We start from the raw sequence: 13,793 nt of genomic DNA, 5'->3' as shown, positions 1-13,793 counted from the left end.
TCTGATTTCCAGGGTGCTTAAGGAGGGGGTCCAAAAGAAGGAGAAGAGATGGAGAAAACATCCCGGAACTTTGGGGGTTTTGCCTTTATTTTTGCATCAGATGACTGAGGAGTAAAGGAAATCCTTAGTTGGGCGAGTGGCACTTAGGAAAAATGGAAGCGGGTGTTTGGAGATGCCTAAAGTTGCCTGTTAAGCTCCGGCCTCCGGAGCACGCGATGCTCCGCAGCCGTCTGACCCAAGGCTGCCTGGGCCTCCTAGCGACCCGCCAGGAAATGATGCAAGTCTGGATTGTCACCTGGATCTCTGAAGCCCAGACAGGAATCCGTCTGGGTTGGGGGAGGGGCGAAACAAGACGCCCCAGGTGTTGCAGGACCCACCAAATCCGGGCAGAAAAAAGTGAGAGGTGGACTGTCGGGCCAAGTGCTTCAGGGTTTTGGCGCCCGTCTTCAAGTGCCTGTTTTGTAAATGCCAAGAGTCACGACGCTTAGGAATTCCCATCAGAGCTCAATTTGCTCGCACTATCTCTGCCCAGGTAGCTGTTCCAAACTATCCAGGCCTCGGGGCTGACAATGTCACTGAGTTCCTAAGAGGAAACTTTCCCAGCCGGAAGAGAGCCCTAAGAGGACGCTATCTCAGTAAAGACCGACCCTCCCCGCCCTACCCCACCCCCTTTTTTTCGTTTTTAGTTGCAACTGGAGCTGGCATCGCTTTGATTTTTTTTTCCCCTCAGTCGGATCGGCCATTGCCCCGGAGCACCCGCACACGCGCACGCGTCTCGGGCCGCGCTCACACACACGCACGTAAAAGCGTGGCCGCGGCCAGGTCGGCAACTTTGTGGGGCGCTCTCCGCGGCTCTCCGCTTCCTCCCGTACTAGTTGGCGCAGGCCCCGCCTCCCGGCTGTGTTGTCAAACGGGCCGGGGTCTCGGATTGGTCCAGCCTCCGGGACAACACCTGCTCGACTCCTTCATTCAAGTGACACCAGAGCTTCCAGGGATATTTGAGGCACCATCCCTGCCATCGCCGGGCACTCGCGGCACTGCTAACGGCCTGGTCACATGCTCTCCGGAGAGCTACGGCAGGGCGCTGGGTAACCTCTATCCGAGCCGCGGCGAGGAGGAGGGAAGGGGCGAGCAAGGAGGAAGAGTGGGAGGAGGGGGAAGCGGCGGAGGAGGAAGAAGAGGAGGAGGGGCGCACAAAGAATCCAGGTCTCTCGGAGGGAGGGTGATACCCAGAACCATGTGTGCGGAGCGGCTGGGCCAGTTCGTGACCCTGGCTTTGGTGTTTGCCACCTTGGACCCGGCGCGGGGGACCGACGCCACGAACCCTCCGGAAGGTCCCCAAGACAGGGGCTCCCAGCAAAAAGGCCGCCTGTCCTTGCAGAACACAGGTAAACGCGTGCGTCCTGCAGCCGGGAGCTGCCGGGGAAACGTCGGTGCACGCCCGCAGCGCTCCCGGTGTGTTTAGCCCCCATCCGGCGACCCGAGCTCACCCCGGGCCGCGCAAACTCTTGGTGGCTTGGGACGTGCAGAGGGAAAAACGAGGAGAAGCGAGGTCTGGGCTGGGCTCCGAGCGCCCGGAATCCGCACGTGCTAGCAGGGTGATGAAATAGCTGAGGCAGGACTTGTTGCTACTCTCCCCCGGGGCTGAGGGGAAACGAGGCAGCGCTTGCCGCTGCCAGCTCCAGCCAGAGTCCCGGGCCCTGCGCAAGGCGCACTTCGTCCAGGCTAGCCCATGCGAGGCACCGAGGGTCCTTAGAACTGGACTCGCCCTGCGCCCAGAGAAATTCTCTATCAAGCTGGCCAGCCTGGCATGGACTGTCTCCCCTTCCTTTAAAGATTGCTGGACATCCCAGAACTTTTCTGGCCAGTTAAATGGCATCAAGAAGTTTTCCTTTGGGGGAGGAGGTAACCAAAACATACCTCTGTGGTGCTGCAGCGGTCCCTTGCTCCTAGCCAGGTCAGCAAGGGAAGAAATGTTAAAACTACCCAAATCGTGCGCCGGCCCTGCTCACCGGCAAGCTGCAGCGCAGAGCCTGGCTTGCGGCACACGGGGCTGGCCTTCTTCCCAGCTCCCGGGAGAGAAAGAAACGTGTCTGCCGCTCGGCTCCATGCTCACGCCCCCACCCCCGCTATTCCTCGGGGCCGTGAGAACGATGCGGCCGTCGCTTGCGTGCGCTCCTAGCCTGAGCCGAAATGCACAAATGCGGGTCAGGGCCGCCCAAGTGAATGATCGCTGTCCTGCGGGAGGCCTCACGTGAAGTCAATTCAGTCTCTCACCCGCCCTGCCCCCTCTTAGGTTTAGGTGCCCCACCATAAATACACACCCCTCACTCTCCCTTGATTTCATCTAATACAGATTTTTCGACTCGAGCCCCGTCCTTCATCCAAAATACACTTTCCTGGTGTAATTTTGCGGTTGGTTTAAATCGTAGAACTAACTGAGTGAGCTGAAGAGGGCATGAGACTGCACTTCTGCAGCCTGACAGCTCCCAGTCTGTCCTTTCAGGCTGATGAATTAGGACATCTTGGAAGAAGTAGCAGGCTCTGAGGCCTCAGAGATTCTAGGGGTTAAGTGGTATCTCACACCAGATCCCTAATTAAAAGGAACCTCCAAAGGGGATGGTGGCTGGTGGCAAGGCCAGTCCCCCACCTGCTTTCATTCTGAGGCTGTTGCCAGCTACAGCCTCCCTGGCCTTGGCATTTTTTAATGCAGGTGGTTTGGAGGCACGGCTTTAATAGGAATTTTGTTTTGATTTTTAGGTGTTGAATCATAAAGCTGAACTGAAGTTGCCTTTTGGATGCTTTCGTCTGGGGTCAGGAAAGAAATGGCCAGATCTTAAAGGCAGTGGCTTGTGCAGCCCCAAGTAGAGAAAGCCATTTAATTAATGAAATTTGGTCTTTTTAAAAATCTTACTGTGGGTTTCAAAAGCTGAAATATTTTCTGTTCTTAAACTGAGTACTCCCACATATACTGTCATAAAGTGGAAAAGAAAGGGGGAGAGAAAATCCTCAGACTAACTTCTGACTGATATTTGTTATTTTGGGGCTAATTTTACAAAAATTTATAAATACCAGCTCTTTTCGTAAATAGTAGTAAATAATGACATTTTATTTCCCTGACTCCTTAGATTCTGAAATTAGCACAACTTTTTCCTCTTTAACTTTTCTCTAACCCTTAACTAATTGTCTGCTAATTTTTTTTTTTTTTCATTTTAGCAGAGATCCAGCACTGTTTGGTCAACGCTGGGGACGTGGGGTGTGGTGTGTTTGAATGTTTTGAGAACAACTCTTGTGAAATCCGGGGCTTACATGGGATTTGCATGACTTTTCTGCACAACGCTGGAAAATTTGATGCCCAGGTAAAACATATAGCATGGAGAATATTCTGGGTTGGTGTAGCATGGTTGAAATCTTGACTGGAGGACTTGCTCACACATTTCCTGAAGTGTTCTTTGAGGCCGTTTGATGCTTACAGGTATAGAAAAGGGCACCAATGTCTGCTTTGTGCCAGTGCTTGGCTTTCTGAACTTGCCATTAGGTCAAATCCTATGCAGGTTAAACACCATGTCCAAACAACTAGAACCCGGTCCCCAAAACTGTATTAGGAAGAGAAGGCTGAAGTAGCAGGGTTCCTAGCTGTAGGTAGCAAAAGCTCTTCTAGTATATATGTGGGCAGGCAGCCTAGATAATTCACAGCCTCCAGACAGCATGGAAGAGGCTCATCTCCCTGCCTGACTGAATCTCACTTGTCTTATTCAAAACTGAATCCACCTCAGATTTCCCAAGGTAAAGTTGATTTGCTGCTTAGGACAAAAAAAACTGTAAGCAAGCTGATGGTTCTGGCACAGAGGGACCAAGTATGTGTTTAGATGGCATGAGGCATTAGGCTCCTCTTGGTTTCCTGCCCCGGCTCTCAGCCCTGTTGAAACACCCTGTTGTTAATATCTCATAAACTTCCTCTACCATTCCATTGGGGCATGGTGACTAAGTTTGGAGGAGGCCAACAGTTGAGGTGTGATTTAGACATGTCATCAGTCACCATCCTGACATCCTGTGGATAGCCTCACAAAGCAAAGCCTGGGAACTAGAAAGGGATGTGACGGGGCGGCAGCCTAAATTGCAGAGGATATGAGGTAGCAGAAGGGGAAACAGAAATGGGAGGAAAGAGGGAGAACTTTGAACTCCTTGCTGCTCCTTAGAAAAGCACCCCTCCACCTCAGAACCAACTAGAGCTAGGACACACAATAGGAAATCCGGAAGAGGGGAGTGTATTGAGGGCCTTCCCACAGGATGTCAGAGAAGACTTAAAAAAAAAAAAAAAAAAAAAAGATTGCCACAGCCCTCACATAAATCCATCTTGCTTGTTTTCTCAACCAATAGGAGTATGTTCTCAAGTTAGAGGCATCCCTTTCAAGTCACTTCTTGGTGTATGACTATTTAATAAAGTGCCAAGCCCTGCTCACCACCCCATCTGGCTCCAGCTAGAAAATCAAAGAAAAGGGCACCACAGGGTAGGCATGTGTGCCACATGGGTTTGCAATCATCAGACACTATTTGGAGGCATTTCTAAAGAGAAAACCAAAACAAACAAATATACTGGCTAGCTTCCCACTTCCTACCTAAATTGGTTCACTTTCTCAACTCAGTGATTTCCAGACCTGCCACAGAACAAAAACAGGTTATCTTCAGACAGCTTATTTCCACAGCAATTGAAGGGAGATTCCTGAGTAGATAGATACCTGGGTATCTACCCAACACTGCCTCCAGGCCAGGGAAGTTGATAAGAGTAAAATCAGGAGCTTGCCCCCACATCCTGACAGCTGTCTCCTTTCTGGCCTTGGCACAATTGCCTGAGGTTGCCAGGAAGGAGAGCTGGGGCCACATGTATGCCTGCCTGGCTGTGTCACCCCTCTTAAGACAGAAGGGAAGATGCTATTGGATGCTCCTGTCCCACTCACATGTTACCAAGCTGGATGCCGGGTGGGCCTTTTAGAGACCATAATCCTAACAGTCTAAAAGCAAAGAATGTTCCTCCTGGAGGCATGAGCTGGAGCACTGGAACTAAATGGGAGGCTCCAAGAGCACCACTTGCCAGGGATGGAGAGCAAACAAGAAGTGTGCCCTTGTTGGTACTGGCAAAGGAGTCATAGCCCAATCCCCTGGTGTTCCAGGGAATTTGCTACCAGGCAGTCACCACCTAGCTACCTGGAGGATGCCCCAGTTCCAGGGAAACTAGAAGAACAACTGGGGAAGAGAGAGGCAGATCTGTTGGTGTACAGAGCTCACATCCCACTTGGGCTTGATGACAGGGATGCCGTGTTACTCTGGGATGTAGCCTCCTGCCTGGAACCACATCAATCCAAGTGGAACCTTGGTCCTCTGAGATCAAACACTCCTGCGCAAGCCTAAGGCTGCATGCCATCCTGGCTAGTGACAAAATCTTGTCTCTTCTGCACCCTCCCTTTTGTGTCCTCCATCCTCAGGGGAAGTCATTCATCAAGGATGCCCTGAGATGCAAGGCCCATGCCCTGCGGCACAGATTTGGCTGCATAAGCAGGAAGTGTCCAGCAATAAAGGAGATGGTTTTCCAGTTGCAGAGGGAATGCTACCTGAAGCACGATCTGTGCTCAGCAGCACAGGAGAACATCGCCGTGATCGTGGAGATGATAAATTTCAAGGACCTCCTGTTGCACGAGTGAGTAGCACCCCTATCCCCAGGAGAATGGGAGGGTCACCTGGCAAGGGTGGGGCCCTGGGGGCCAGGAATGTGTTTGAGGATACTACCTCTGGAGGTGAACTCCCTTCAAGTGGATACATTTGCAGTGTACCTCAGCAAACTAGAAAGCCCCTGAAATCCATCAGATTCCCACAAACAGAAACAAACCGTTATTTTTACTAAGTTCAAAATAGCTACCATCAGAAGCACTCCATCCTCCCCATGGCCAAGACCTATCGGGTTGCTGCATGATTGGAGTAGCTCATGGGTGTTGGTACAGCAGCTGGCACATACTAACATTTACCTGCCTATAGGTACTAGGTACTATACCCAGTATGTTACATGAAATGTTCACCCAGTCCTCACATCAACCTTTGTATCTCCAAATCCTCATCACAGAAGAGAAAATGGAGCCCTGCTGAGGTGAAGGACTCACAGTTAGGGAGAAGCAGAGGTAGGGGCTGGGGTCCAGGCAATGTGGCTACGGTGCCTTTGCTCTCGAAGGCTCCAATATAATCAGCAGCTTTTTCAGCTTTCAGAGCTCCCTGTTTCCTTCTCTATCCACAGAAAACATAAAACGAACATCAGAAACTTTAGTAGGCTAAATATGCTTGCTAAAATGAACTCAAAGAGTCATGATCCAATGATAGAACCAAACCATCCATTCCTTGCCACTTACCCCAGTTGTAACATCCTGGACTTGCAGAGCGGTAAACCACATGGATGCACTGTTGTTTCTAACATGCATTGTGGTCCACAGGCCCCAAAGACAGAGATCTAGAATGAAAAGGAAGCCACCAGTTCGGCAGACCAGTGCTAACCACTGCCCCCTTTATAGCCATCTCCATCTTCCATGGTGACCCCCTTGGGCCAAATCAGCACAACTTTAGGGACTTTCATCCCTCAGTTCATTGCACAACCTTCTCCCAGTTGTATCACCAAGCATGCCACCTTCGCCGCACTAATAATGCCTAGATTCTGAAACAGCCATCTCCTCTCTCTGCCCATTCAGTTTAAGGTCTTTGGCAGCTTGCAGCACCTTGATACAATGTAAAATTATTCCTGGTGAAATTCTGAAACCAGCTCTTTCCAAAAGCAAAATAATGTTGCTTGGGTTTTGGACCATACTAATACTTCACAACATATTTTTATTCTTCCAAATATTTACAAAGGAATAATAGCATTGACAATAGTAATTGTCTTTTATTTCTCTCTGGTGTGCCAAGACGTTGGCCATGGGCTATCCATGGACTACTACATTTTTCTTTCCCAACCAACTAACTACAAGATTAAAATTAGCATCTCCATTTCATAGAGAAGGCTGGTGAAGCTGAGAGAACTTAAATTTCTTCTTTGTGAGATTTGATTCCTGCTTTGCAGCCTACACATCCATGAATGAGGGAGTCTCAGTTAAATTGTGGAGTATTTGCACACGACTTAGCATCCTCTCATCTACTCTGGATGACTTAGAATACCTAGAAACAATGCAACAGCAGTGTAAGTGGTTGTAAGTCTACAGTGCTTAGGAAATAACATGAAAAACATCTGCTTCAGCACAGAGGCAGGTTGCTTCCAAAACACTTGTCTTGAATCCACAGGCACAGAGCTGTATATAACTGAAACTTCATGTGAGGAATAGGCCAGTGGTCAGAATGCCAACTACCCTGCTCCTTCCTGGCCTGTTCTTGCTAGACCTGCTAAGGCTTTTCCACTGTGAGAATCGTTTCCTTCAAGGTGCTCTTGAAAGAGGCCCATGTTCACTGCCAAAGCTCCTCTGTCTCAGTGGTATATGTAAGATGACTTCTTGGTCTTGAGGATGGGGGCCTGCTAGAGGCCTATGGCATATTCATGGAGTATGTAGACTGTGAGTATCTTCTGAAGAAAGGTCTTTGGTAAAACTGAAGCCTTTCAAGTTTGGGGAACACATACCCCTATCCTAGAATTTAGGAAGGGTTAGAGCACTGTGGTATCTAGTGTCTCTTCCACAGAGATATGGCCTCCAGGCCAGGGACTCTTCTTTTGCAGGTCCCCCACACCATTTAGAGTAAGCAACAGCAGCCAACACTGACCTGCTCTGCAAAAGCAGGTGGCCCACCCTGTGCAGAGGTGTGGGTGTCTTAACAGTGCCAGGAGACCACATGCAGGGCCTCCTCCTGCTGCTAAGCCGTGACTTCTGGGCAGTGAGTTTGTGCCAAACTCCAGCTCCTTGAAAAACCTCCATTTCTCGTCTCCACACAGCGATGCAATGCCCCAGTTTCGACTTCAAGCTGAATTGCCTGAACTTTTCCAAATTTTCAAGCAGCTTAACTGATTAAAGGGTCCTTTCAGTCCTGAAATGCCAAGAAAGCCATCTCAGAGTATGTGGCAACAGTCACAAACAGGAGAGTGTGAGCCAGATTTGCCTTTCGCTTTAAGGAGGAGGAAGTCACTGCAGAATCCAAACCACCCCATTCCTCTACAATGCTTGTGCCAGGAGCAGGGATGGCAGCAATGTCCAATCTGCTGCAAGCTGCCCCTCTCGCTGCTGCCTGTCTACCCCACTCTCCTTATCATCTGCCTCCCCCTAGCTGTGGCAGCCTCCCTTGGCCTCTGCACACCCTGTCACTAGGGTGCTGGCAGCCACCAAGGATTTGGAGCCTCAAGCACATCCCCCTCCCTCAGCCTTGCTGACACTCAGTTGAGTGCTGGGTTTTGTCATCAAACAGGCTCAGCCTGCAGCCTAAGAAGGCACCATGCCAACCCAAAGCACGGCTTAGATTAATTTACTTGGCCACACACGCCCTCCCCACAGGACTCTCAGGCTTCGGGCCTGAGAGAGAAGACAGAGCCAGCTGAGAAGAGGGGGACTAGACCTGCCTCAGGAGGTCTGTGTGCACCTTACAGGTCCAGGGTTCAATGGCAGACACACCATGATGGCAAAGACCTCAATGACAGCTGGGTATTCCTGGGAGACTCTTTCAAAGACAGAGACTTAAAGGAAGGAGTCAATTCAGAATACCGGATAGTGACCAAACAGCTTGCTCCCTCTTTGCAGATGGGCTCAGTGGACTTGAGCTTCCTAAGACAGTGTTTGTTTTCAGGAGGTGGGGTGGGGCATGGACCACTCTCCGCATCCCTTTCTGTGTCACGTCCTCCTCCAAGTGCTTGAGAGACAGTGCCACCCTGTCCTTGCCATTGATGCCAAGGAAATCGAGTAGGCCTCAAAACACAGCTCTAGAACATTCCTTCTGGTCAGCTGTTCTCAGCCCAAGCCTTCCTTGCCTAGGATTTCTCAAAGGGGACTTTCCTTCTCCCTGGTTCTTACATCTCGAAGCAGGACAGTTGCAATTTGAGGAGTAACTAGCAAAGATAGCACTGACTGTGACACACATCTTAAAACATATGCTGCTTTTTCTACAGAGCAATAGTTGCCGACTTGTAGAAAAATATTACACGGGCCCTAGGGTAGTCATCCCAAGTCTTGGGTCAAGCCTTGGGGATAAGAGATCCCTTGCTCCTTATAAATGGCTGCACATCCCACAATGATTTCCTGGGGTGGGGTGCTGTATGTCATGGGCAGATTTGTTCAGGACATAGTTCTAGTTAGCTACACAAAATCACATGAAGCATCCCACGTCCTCCTCAGTGACTAGGCCCTGAGACCTCAATGATGGGTACATGCTTTACAAGGTAGGCCCATAAATATAAAGGGTGGGCACATTTCCTCTGTTCCCTTGAGCAAAGTCCTCCAGAAATTTGGCTAAAGAGCAATTCAAGGTAGCAGTGCAATATACAGTTCTGAGTCCAGAACAGACTGTTGGTTTCACAGAGAGCTGCTCTCATTCCTGATATGGGGACCCTGACAGCCCACCCTCACTCCAAGGCAAGGGAGGTCCTGGCTGAAAAGGCAATGAACAACACTCCCAACTCCCTGTTAACCTGCAAAGGGAAAACTACTGGGAGATGACACCACAGGGGAAATGGTCCTCCCCGGCTCATCTCAGGCCATTCCAGATTCCCCCAGACGGAGAGAGACACACATGCCCAACAGCTTTCCAAAAAGCCCTTCACTGTAAGCCGAAGTGAGGGGCACACAGACGGGGAAAGTGACCTCAGCAGACTTCTTGATGACACCTGTGAAGGGCAAGCATGGGGACACCTGACAGCTGCTCAGGAACTCCTTAGCCCAACACTTTCTGGATTCTTCACTGAAAACACACACACCAGTTTAATATTGAAGGCCCTTCACCATTACCAAGGTCACCTCCACTCCAGCCAAAACTCAGCAGCTCCTGTAGTCTAGATGCACCCTGGCCACCCTTGCTTCCTCCCTATTCACACAGCTGCTCCTCCTGAAATGCCTCCCTTAATGTCCTAGCCATCAGCTTTCTTCCTGTATATCCACACACCATCATTGGCCCTTTTTTTCCTGGGCTCTATACCTATTTGAGGAGCAAGAACCTGCCTTAATACTCCGTGCCTGCCATGGTACCTAGTCCGCAAAGATCACCTACTGAACCCAAGTTAAGCACTCTCTCTCTCTCTCTCTCTCTCTCTCTCTCTCTCTCTCTGCCTAATCACAATGCCCCAGGGCTGTTAGGACATACTCCAATCTTAGTCTTTCTCCCTCTGCTCGAATCTCTAGGCCCTATGTGGACCTCGTGAATCTGCTGCTGACCTGCGGAGAAGAGGTAAAGGAGGCCGTCACCCGCAGCATCCAGGCTCAGTGTGAGCAGAACTGGGGAGGCCTGTGCTCCATCTTGAGTTTCTGCACCTCCAACATACAGAGACCTCCCACTGCAGTCCCTGAGCGTCAGCCCCTGGCAGATAGGGCCCAACTCTCCAGGTCTCACCACCGGGACACAGGCCACCACCTATCAGAAGCCATCAGAGGTGCCAAGGGTGATCGAGTGAGCAAAAGCCACCCAAGTGCCCATGCCCGAAGTGGAGCAGGTGGCCAGAGCGCCCAGGGACCTTCTGGAAGCAGCGAGTGGGAAGATGAACAGTCTGAGTATTCCGATATCCGGAGGTGAAATGAACACCTGGCCATGAAGTCTTTCCTCCCAGCCGTCCATTTTCTTATCTATGGACATTCCAAAACATTTAACATTAAAGAGGGGGATGTCACACGCAGGATGTGTGCGAATTGTGGACTTCATGCAGGTGTATGAACAGGTGAGATTGTGACTCCAGAGCAGCAAGGTCTCAGGTGCCTGGTGGGTTAGCGCCTACTTAAGCTTATTCAAGGCAGTGTTGCCCTGGGTCCGCCTTGTAGCCTTGTCCCTTTCAGTCTGTGTGAGCTAGTGGGTGACTAAGGTGTGTTCTGTTGTGGGGGGGAGGTCAGACAGGGAGGGAAAGGGCCACACATGGGTGCTAGGTCCTACCCTACAGTTTCCAGTGCTGTCTTCAGGGGACAGGGCAGCTGGGTTTCAGGGCAGGAGTGAAGAGTGTAGCTATTAAGGCGAAGGAAGAACAGAGAGCATGCAGGGCTTAGCTACATTCAGTGCCAAACCGGAGTTTAGTGTCGCGTGGGACCTTGTGTTTCAGAGCTGCTGGAAGAGACATGGGGTAGTGCATTTTCTGTGTGCCATTTCTGAGCCATTGTTCTGTCTGGGGGACACTGAAGGAGTGGTCCTGTCTGTTTTGACCACTGCTTCAAATCTCAATTTTACTTTTTTTTTTTTTTTAATCCATTGACATCTATATGCCTGTCATCTAAATAGATGGCTTTCAGACCAAACAACTGGGTCATCAAAACCAGCTCAAAGGAGGGAGAAACCCAACTGCAGCCCATCTCTGGAGGGTAAAATTTTGTAGGGTAGCACTAAACCCCACGTGGGCTTCTACCCTCTGGAACAGACGGATACCTAGAGGAGAAAACACACTCCAGGAGCCTTTCCCTAGACTTTTGCTATCTCAGCTTGACCTCGGGCAAGTCCTGGGAACCTGTACATTGAATACATGTGGCCAAGTTGGAAACCAGTCTCTGCATGCCAGGAGGGAGAAGAGGAAAAGGGCATCGAGACCGCTAAGGAAGTTGCCTTTGGGGAATGTCACCCTCTGCATACTTGGGCAGAGAGCTATCTCTGAGAGACAGGGCTTTCCACAGCCAAAGTGGAAATTTAGCAACAAGGAAAGAAGTAGGTGGACAAAAGGAAGGCCAAAGGGGAGAGAAGGGACTTGTGACGGCGCAGCACTAAGATGTTCTGTGGTTGTCATAGTTACTACTTTTCCAGCCAGTACACACAGGAGCCAGTGCTGCAGAGTATGGGGTATCCTGGACTTGGTCTCTAGAGCAAGGCTCAGCCAACTTTTTCTGTGACAGGCCAAATAGTAATTAGAGAGTTTCAGTTCGGCAAGCCACACGGTTTCTGTTGCCGCTAGCCAGCTCTGCCATGGCAGCACAAAAGCATCCTCTACTGCCCAAATGGGAGGGCTTGGCTCTGTTCCACTAAGATTTTCTTCAACGGGCACCCAGCAGGACTTGGCTCACAGGCCATACATAGCATGCTCCCTGTACTAGGGAACGAGATGCAAAGCATGTATTCTGCCTTACCCAGCTACTCTAGTTCTCCCTGGAAGGCCTCTGAGGCCAAAGACAGCCACATTTCTCTAAACACTTCTCCACACTCGACTGGTGTGTCCCTATGCCCAGGATCCAATCTCAGTCTCATAGGCTATGCTTGAAAAAAGAAATGATTTGGGGAGGGGTGGGTCCATTATATGCTGAAAAACCTCCAGAAAGATGTGGGGCACAGAGGGGCTGTGCTTTTAATCCAGTTCTGCGGGAAGGAAGGAGGCCCAGCATGCCAGGCTCTGCCAAGGGAAATGAGTGTGGATTGTGGCGCTCTCGTGCCCTGTGCCTGTGTGGCACCTTTGACTGTCCTCTGCTTATGTCACTCAGACTTTCTCCTTCATACCTGGCTTAGCTGCTCCTTTGTCACCAGTTTCTGGGCTGGGTTCATCAGTGTCTGTGTTCACCTACTGATGTCCCATTTGTTGTTCCTGCTGTAAATATTTGTCATTTGTATTTATTATCTCAGTGTCTAACCCCAAAAGGCATAAACTCAATTCATTCAAGCCCACCAACTGATCTCTGTTGTGTATTTCCATGACTTTGCCATCCCTTCCCCCTCCAAAAATTAAAAAAAAAAAAAAAAAAAAAAAAAAAAAAAAAAAGGCATTTCAGGGTCCCTTGTGATTGGAAACATGAAATAGATTTATCTCTCAAGTCCTTTTGCTCAAAATTGTCCAAATTCTTGTGTGCCTCATGAAGGCATTTACACAATGTAAATGTAAGCAAGGCAGCTGTTGAAAACAGTCCCTCCTCAGGCTTCATGCTTCATTCACATTTACTAGGGTGCCTTCCTGTGAGGAAGGATGTGGGTCTCCAAATAAAGTTGCAGTGTTTATTTTGAGCTTCGAATCTTAACGAGATGATCTGAACACCTCTCCTTTGTATCAATAAATAGCCTTGTTATTCTAAAATGAGAGGGCCAAAGACAGCAAAACGCTGATAGCCCAAAACTGAATGACCAGGAGACACCAGCCTAGAACTGCATGCTGTCGGTAGCCTTGCACACGAGCTAAAACTCTGAGCCTGGCAAATGGCATCTCGGAAACAACATGGAGACGATGCTCCTGGAAGGAAAGTGTCACCTGGGCCTCCTAAGTCAGTGTCTGCTTCTGTTACGGAGTTAGGCAATAGGGCCTGGACACTGTCACACTGTGTTGTTTTCCTTCGAGTGTTAATAAAGGCTTAAATAAATGGCTTGCACTTGAGCAGTGTTATTTCTGGGGCACTTGGATGTGAGCTATAAAGACAACTGTGGACAGGAGGGCTGTTGACATTGCTTATCCTTCATACTTGTGGGAGGGAAGCCAGCCTCACCCCACCTCTTCAGGACTTCCTCATCCCAGGAATTCTGGCCAAGGCCCCACCAGAGCCACCAAGACAGAGGAAAAGGAATTCTCTGCCACCAGCCTAGAAATACCACCACTCTGCTGTCACCTTTCAATCTCACCCTTTCTTTTCGACTGGGGCTGCAGCCCCTACCATTGGCTTAATCACTCCATGGCTTGGAAGGGACTGTGTTGC

General features: G+C 49.9%; 1 protein-coding gene across 1 annotated transcript; it reads left to right on the top strand.

The window, feature by feature from the left end:
- Nucleotides 1-739: 739 nt before the first annotated feature.
- Stc2 (stanniocalcin 2) lies at nucleotides 740-10,828 on the top strand. The gene is made up of 4 exons (XM_051181008.1): nucleotides 740-1,388; nucleotides 3,217-3,359; nucleotides 5,484-5,695; nucleotides 10,341-10,828. Exons 1-4 carry the CDS (start codon nucleotides 1,238-1,240, stop codon nucleotides 10,726-10,728), a joined length of 894 nt encoding a protein of 297 aa, XP_051036965.1. The 5' UTR covers nucleotides 740-1,237; the 3' UTR covers nucleotides 10,729-10,828.
- The last annotated feature ends 2,965 nt before the right edge of the window (nucleotides 10,829-13,793 follow it).

This window comes from Phodopus roborovskii, unplaced genomic scaffold, assembly GCF_943737965.1.
Source record: "Phodopus roborovskii unplaced genomic scaffold, PHOROB, whole genome shotgun sequence".
Taxonomy (NCBI): domain Eukaryota; kingdom Metazoa; phylum Chordata; class Mammalia; order Rodentia; family Cricetidae; genus Phodopus; species Phodopus roborovskii.
This window is presented reverse-complemented; position numbering and strand designations above follow the sequence as displayed.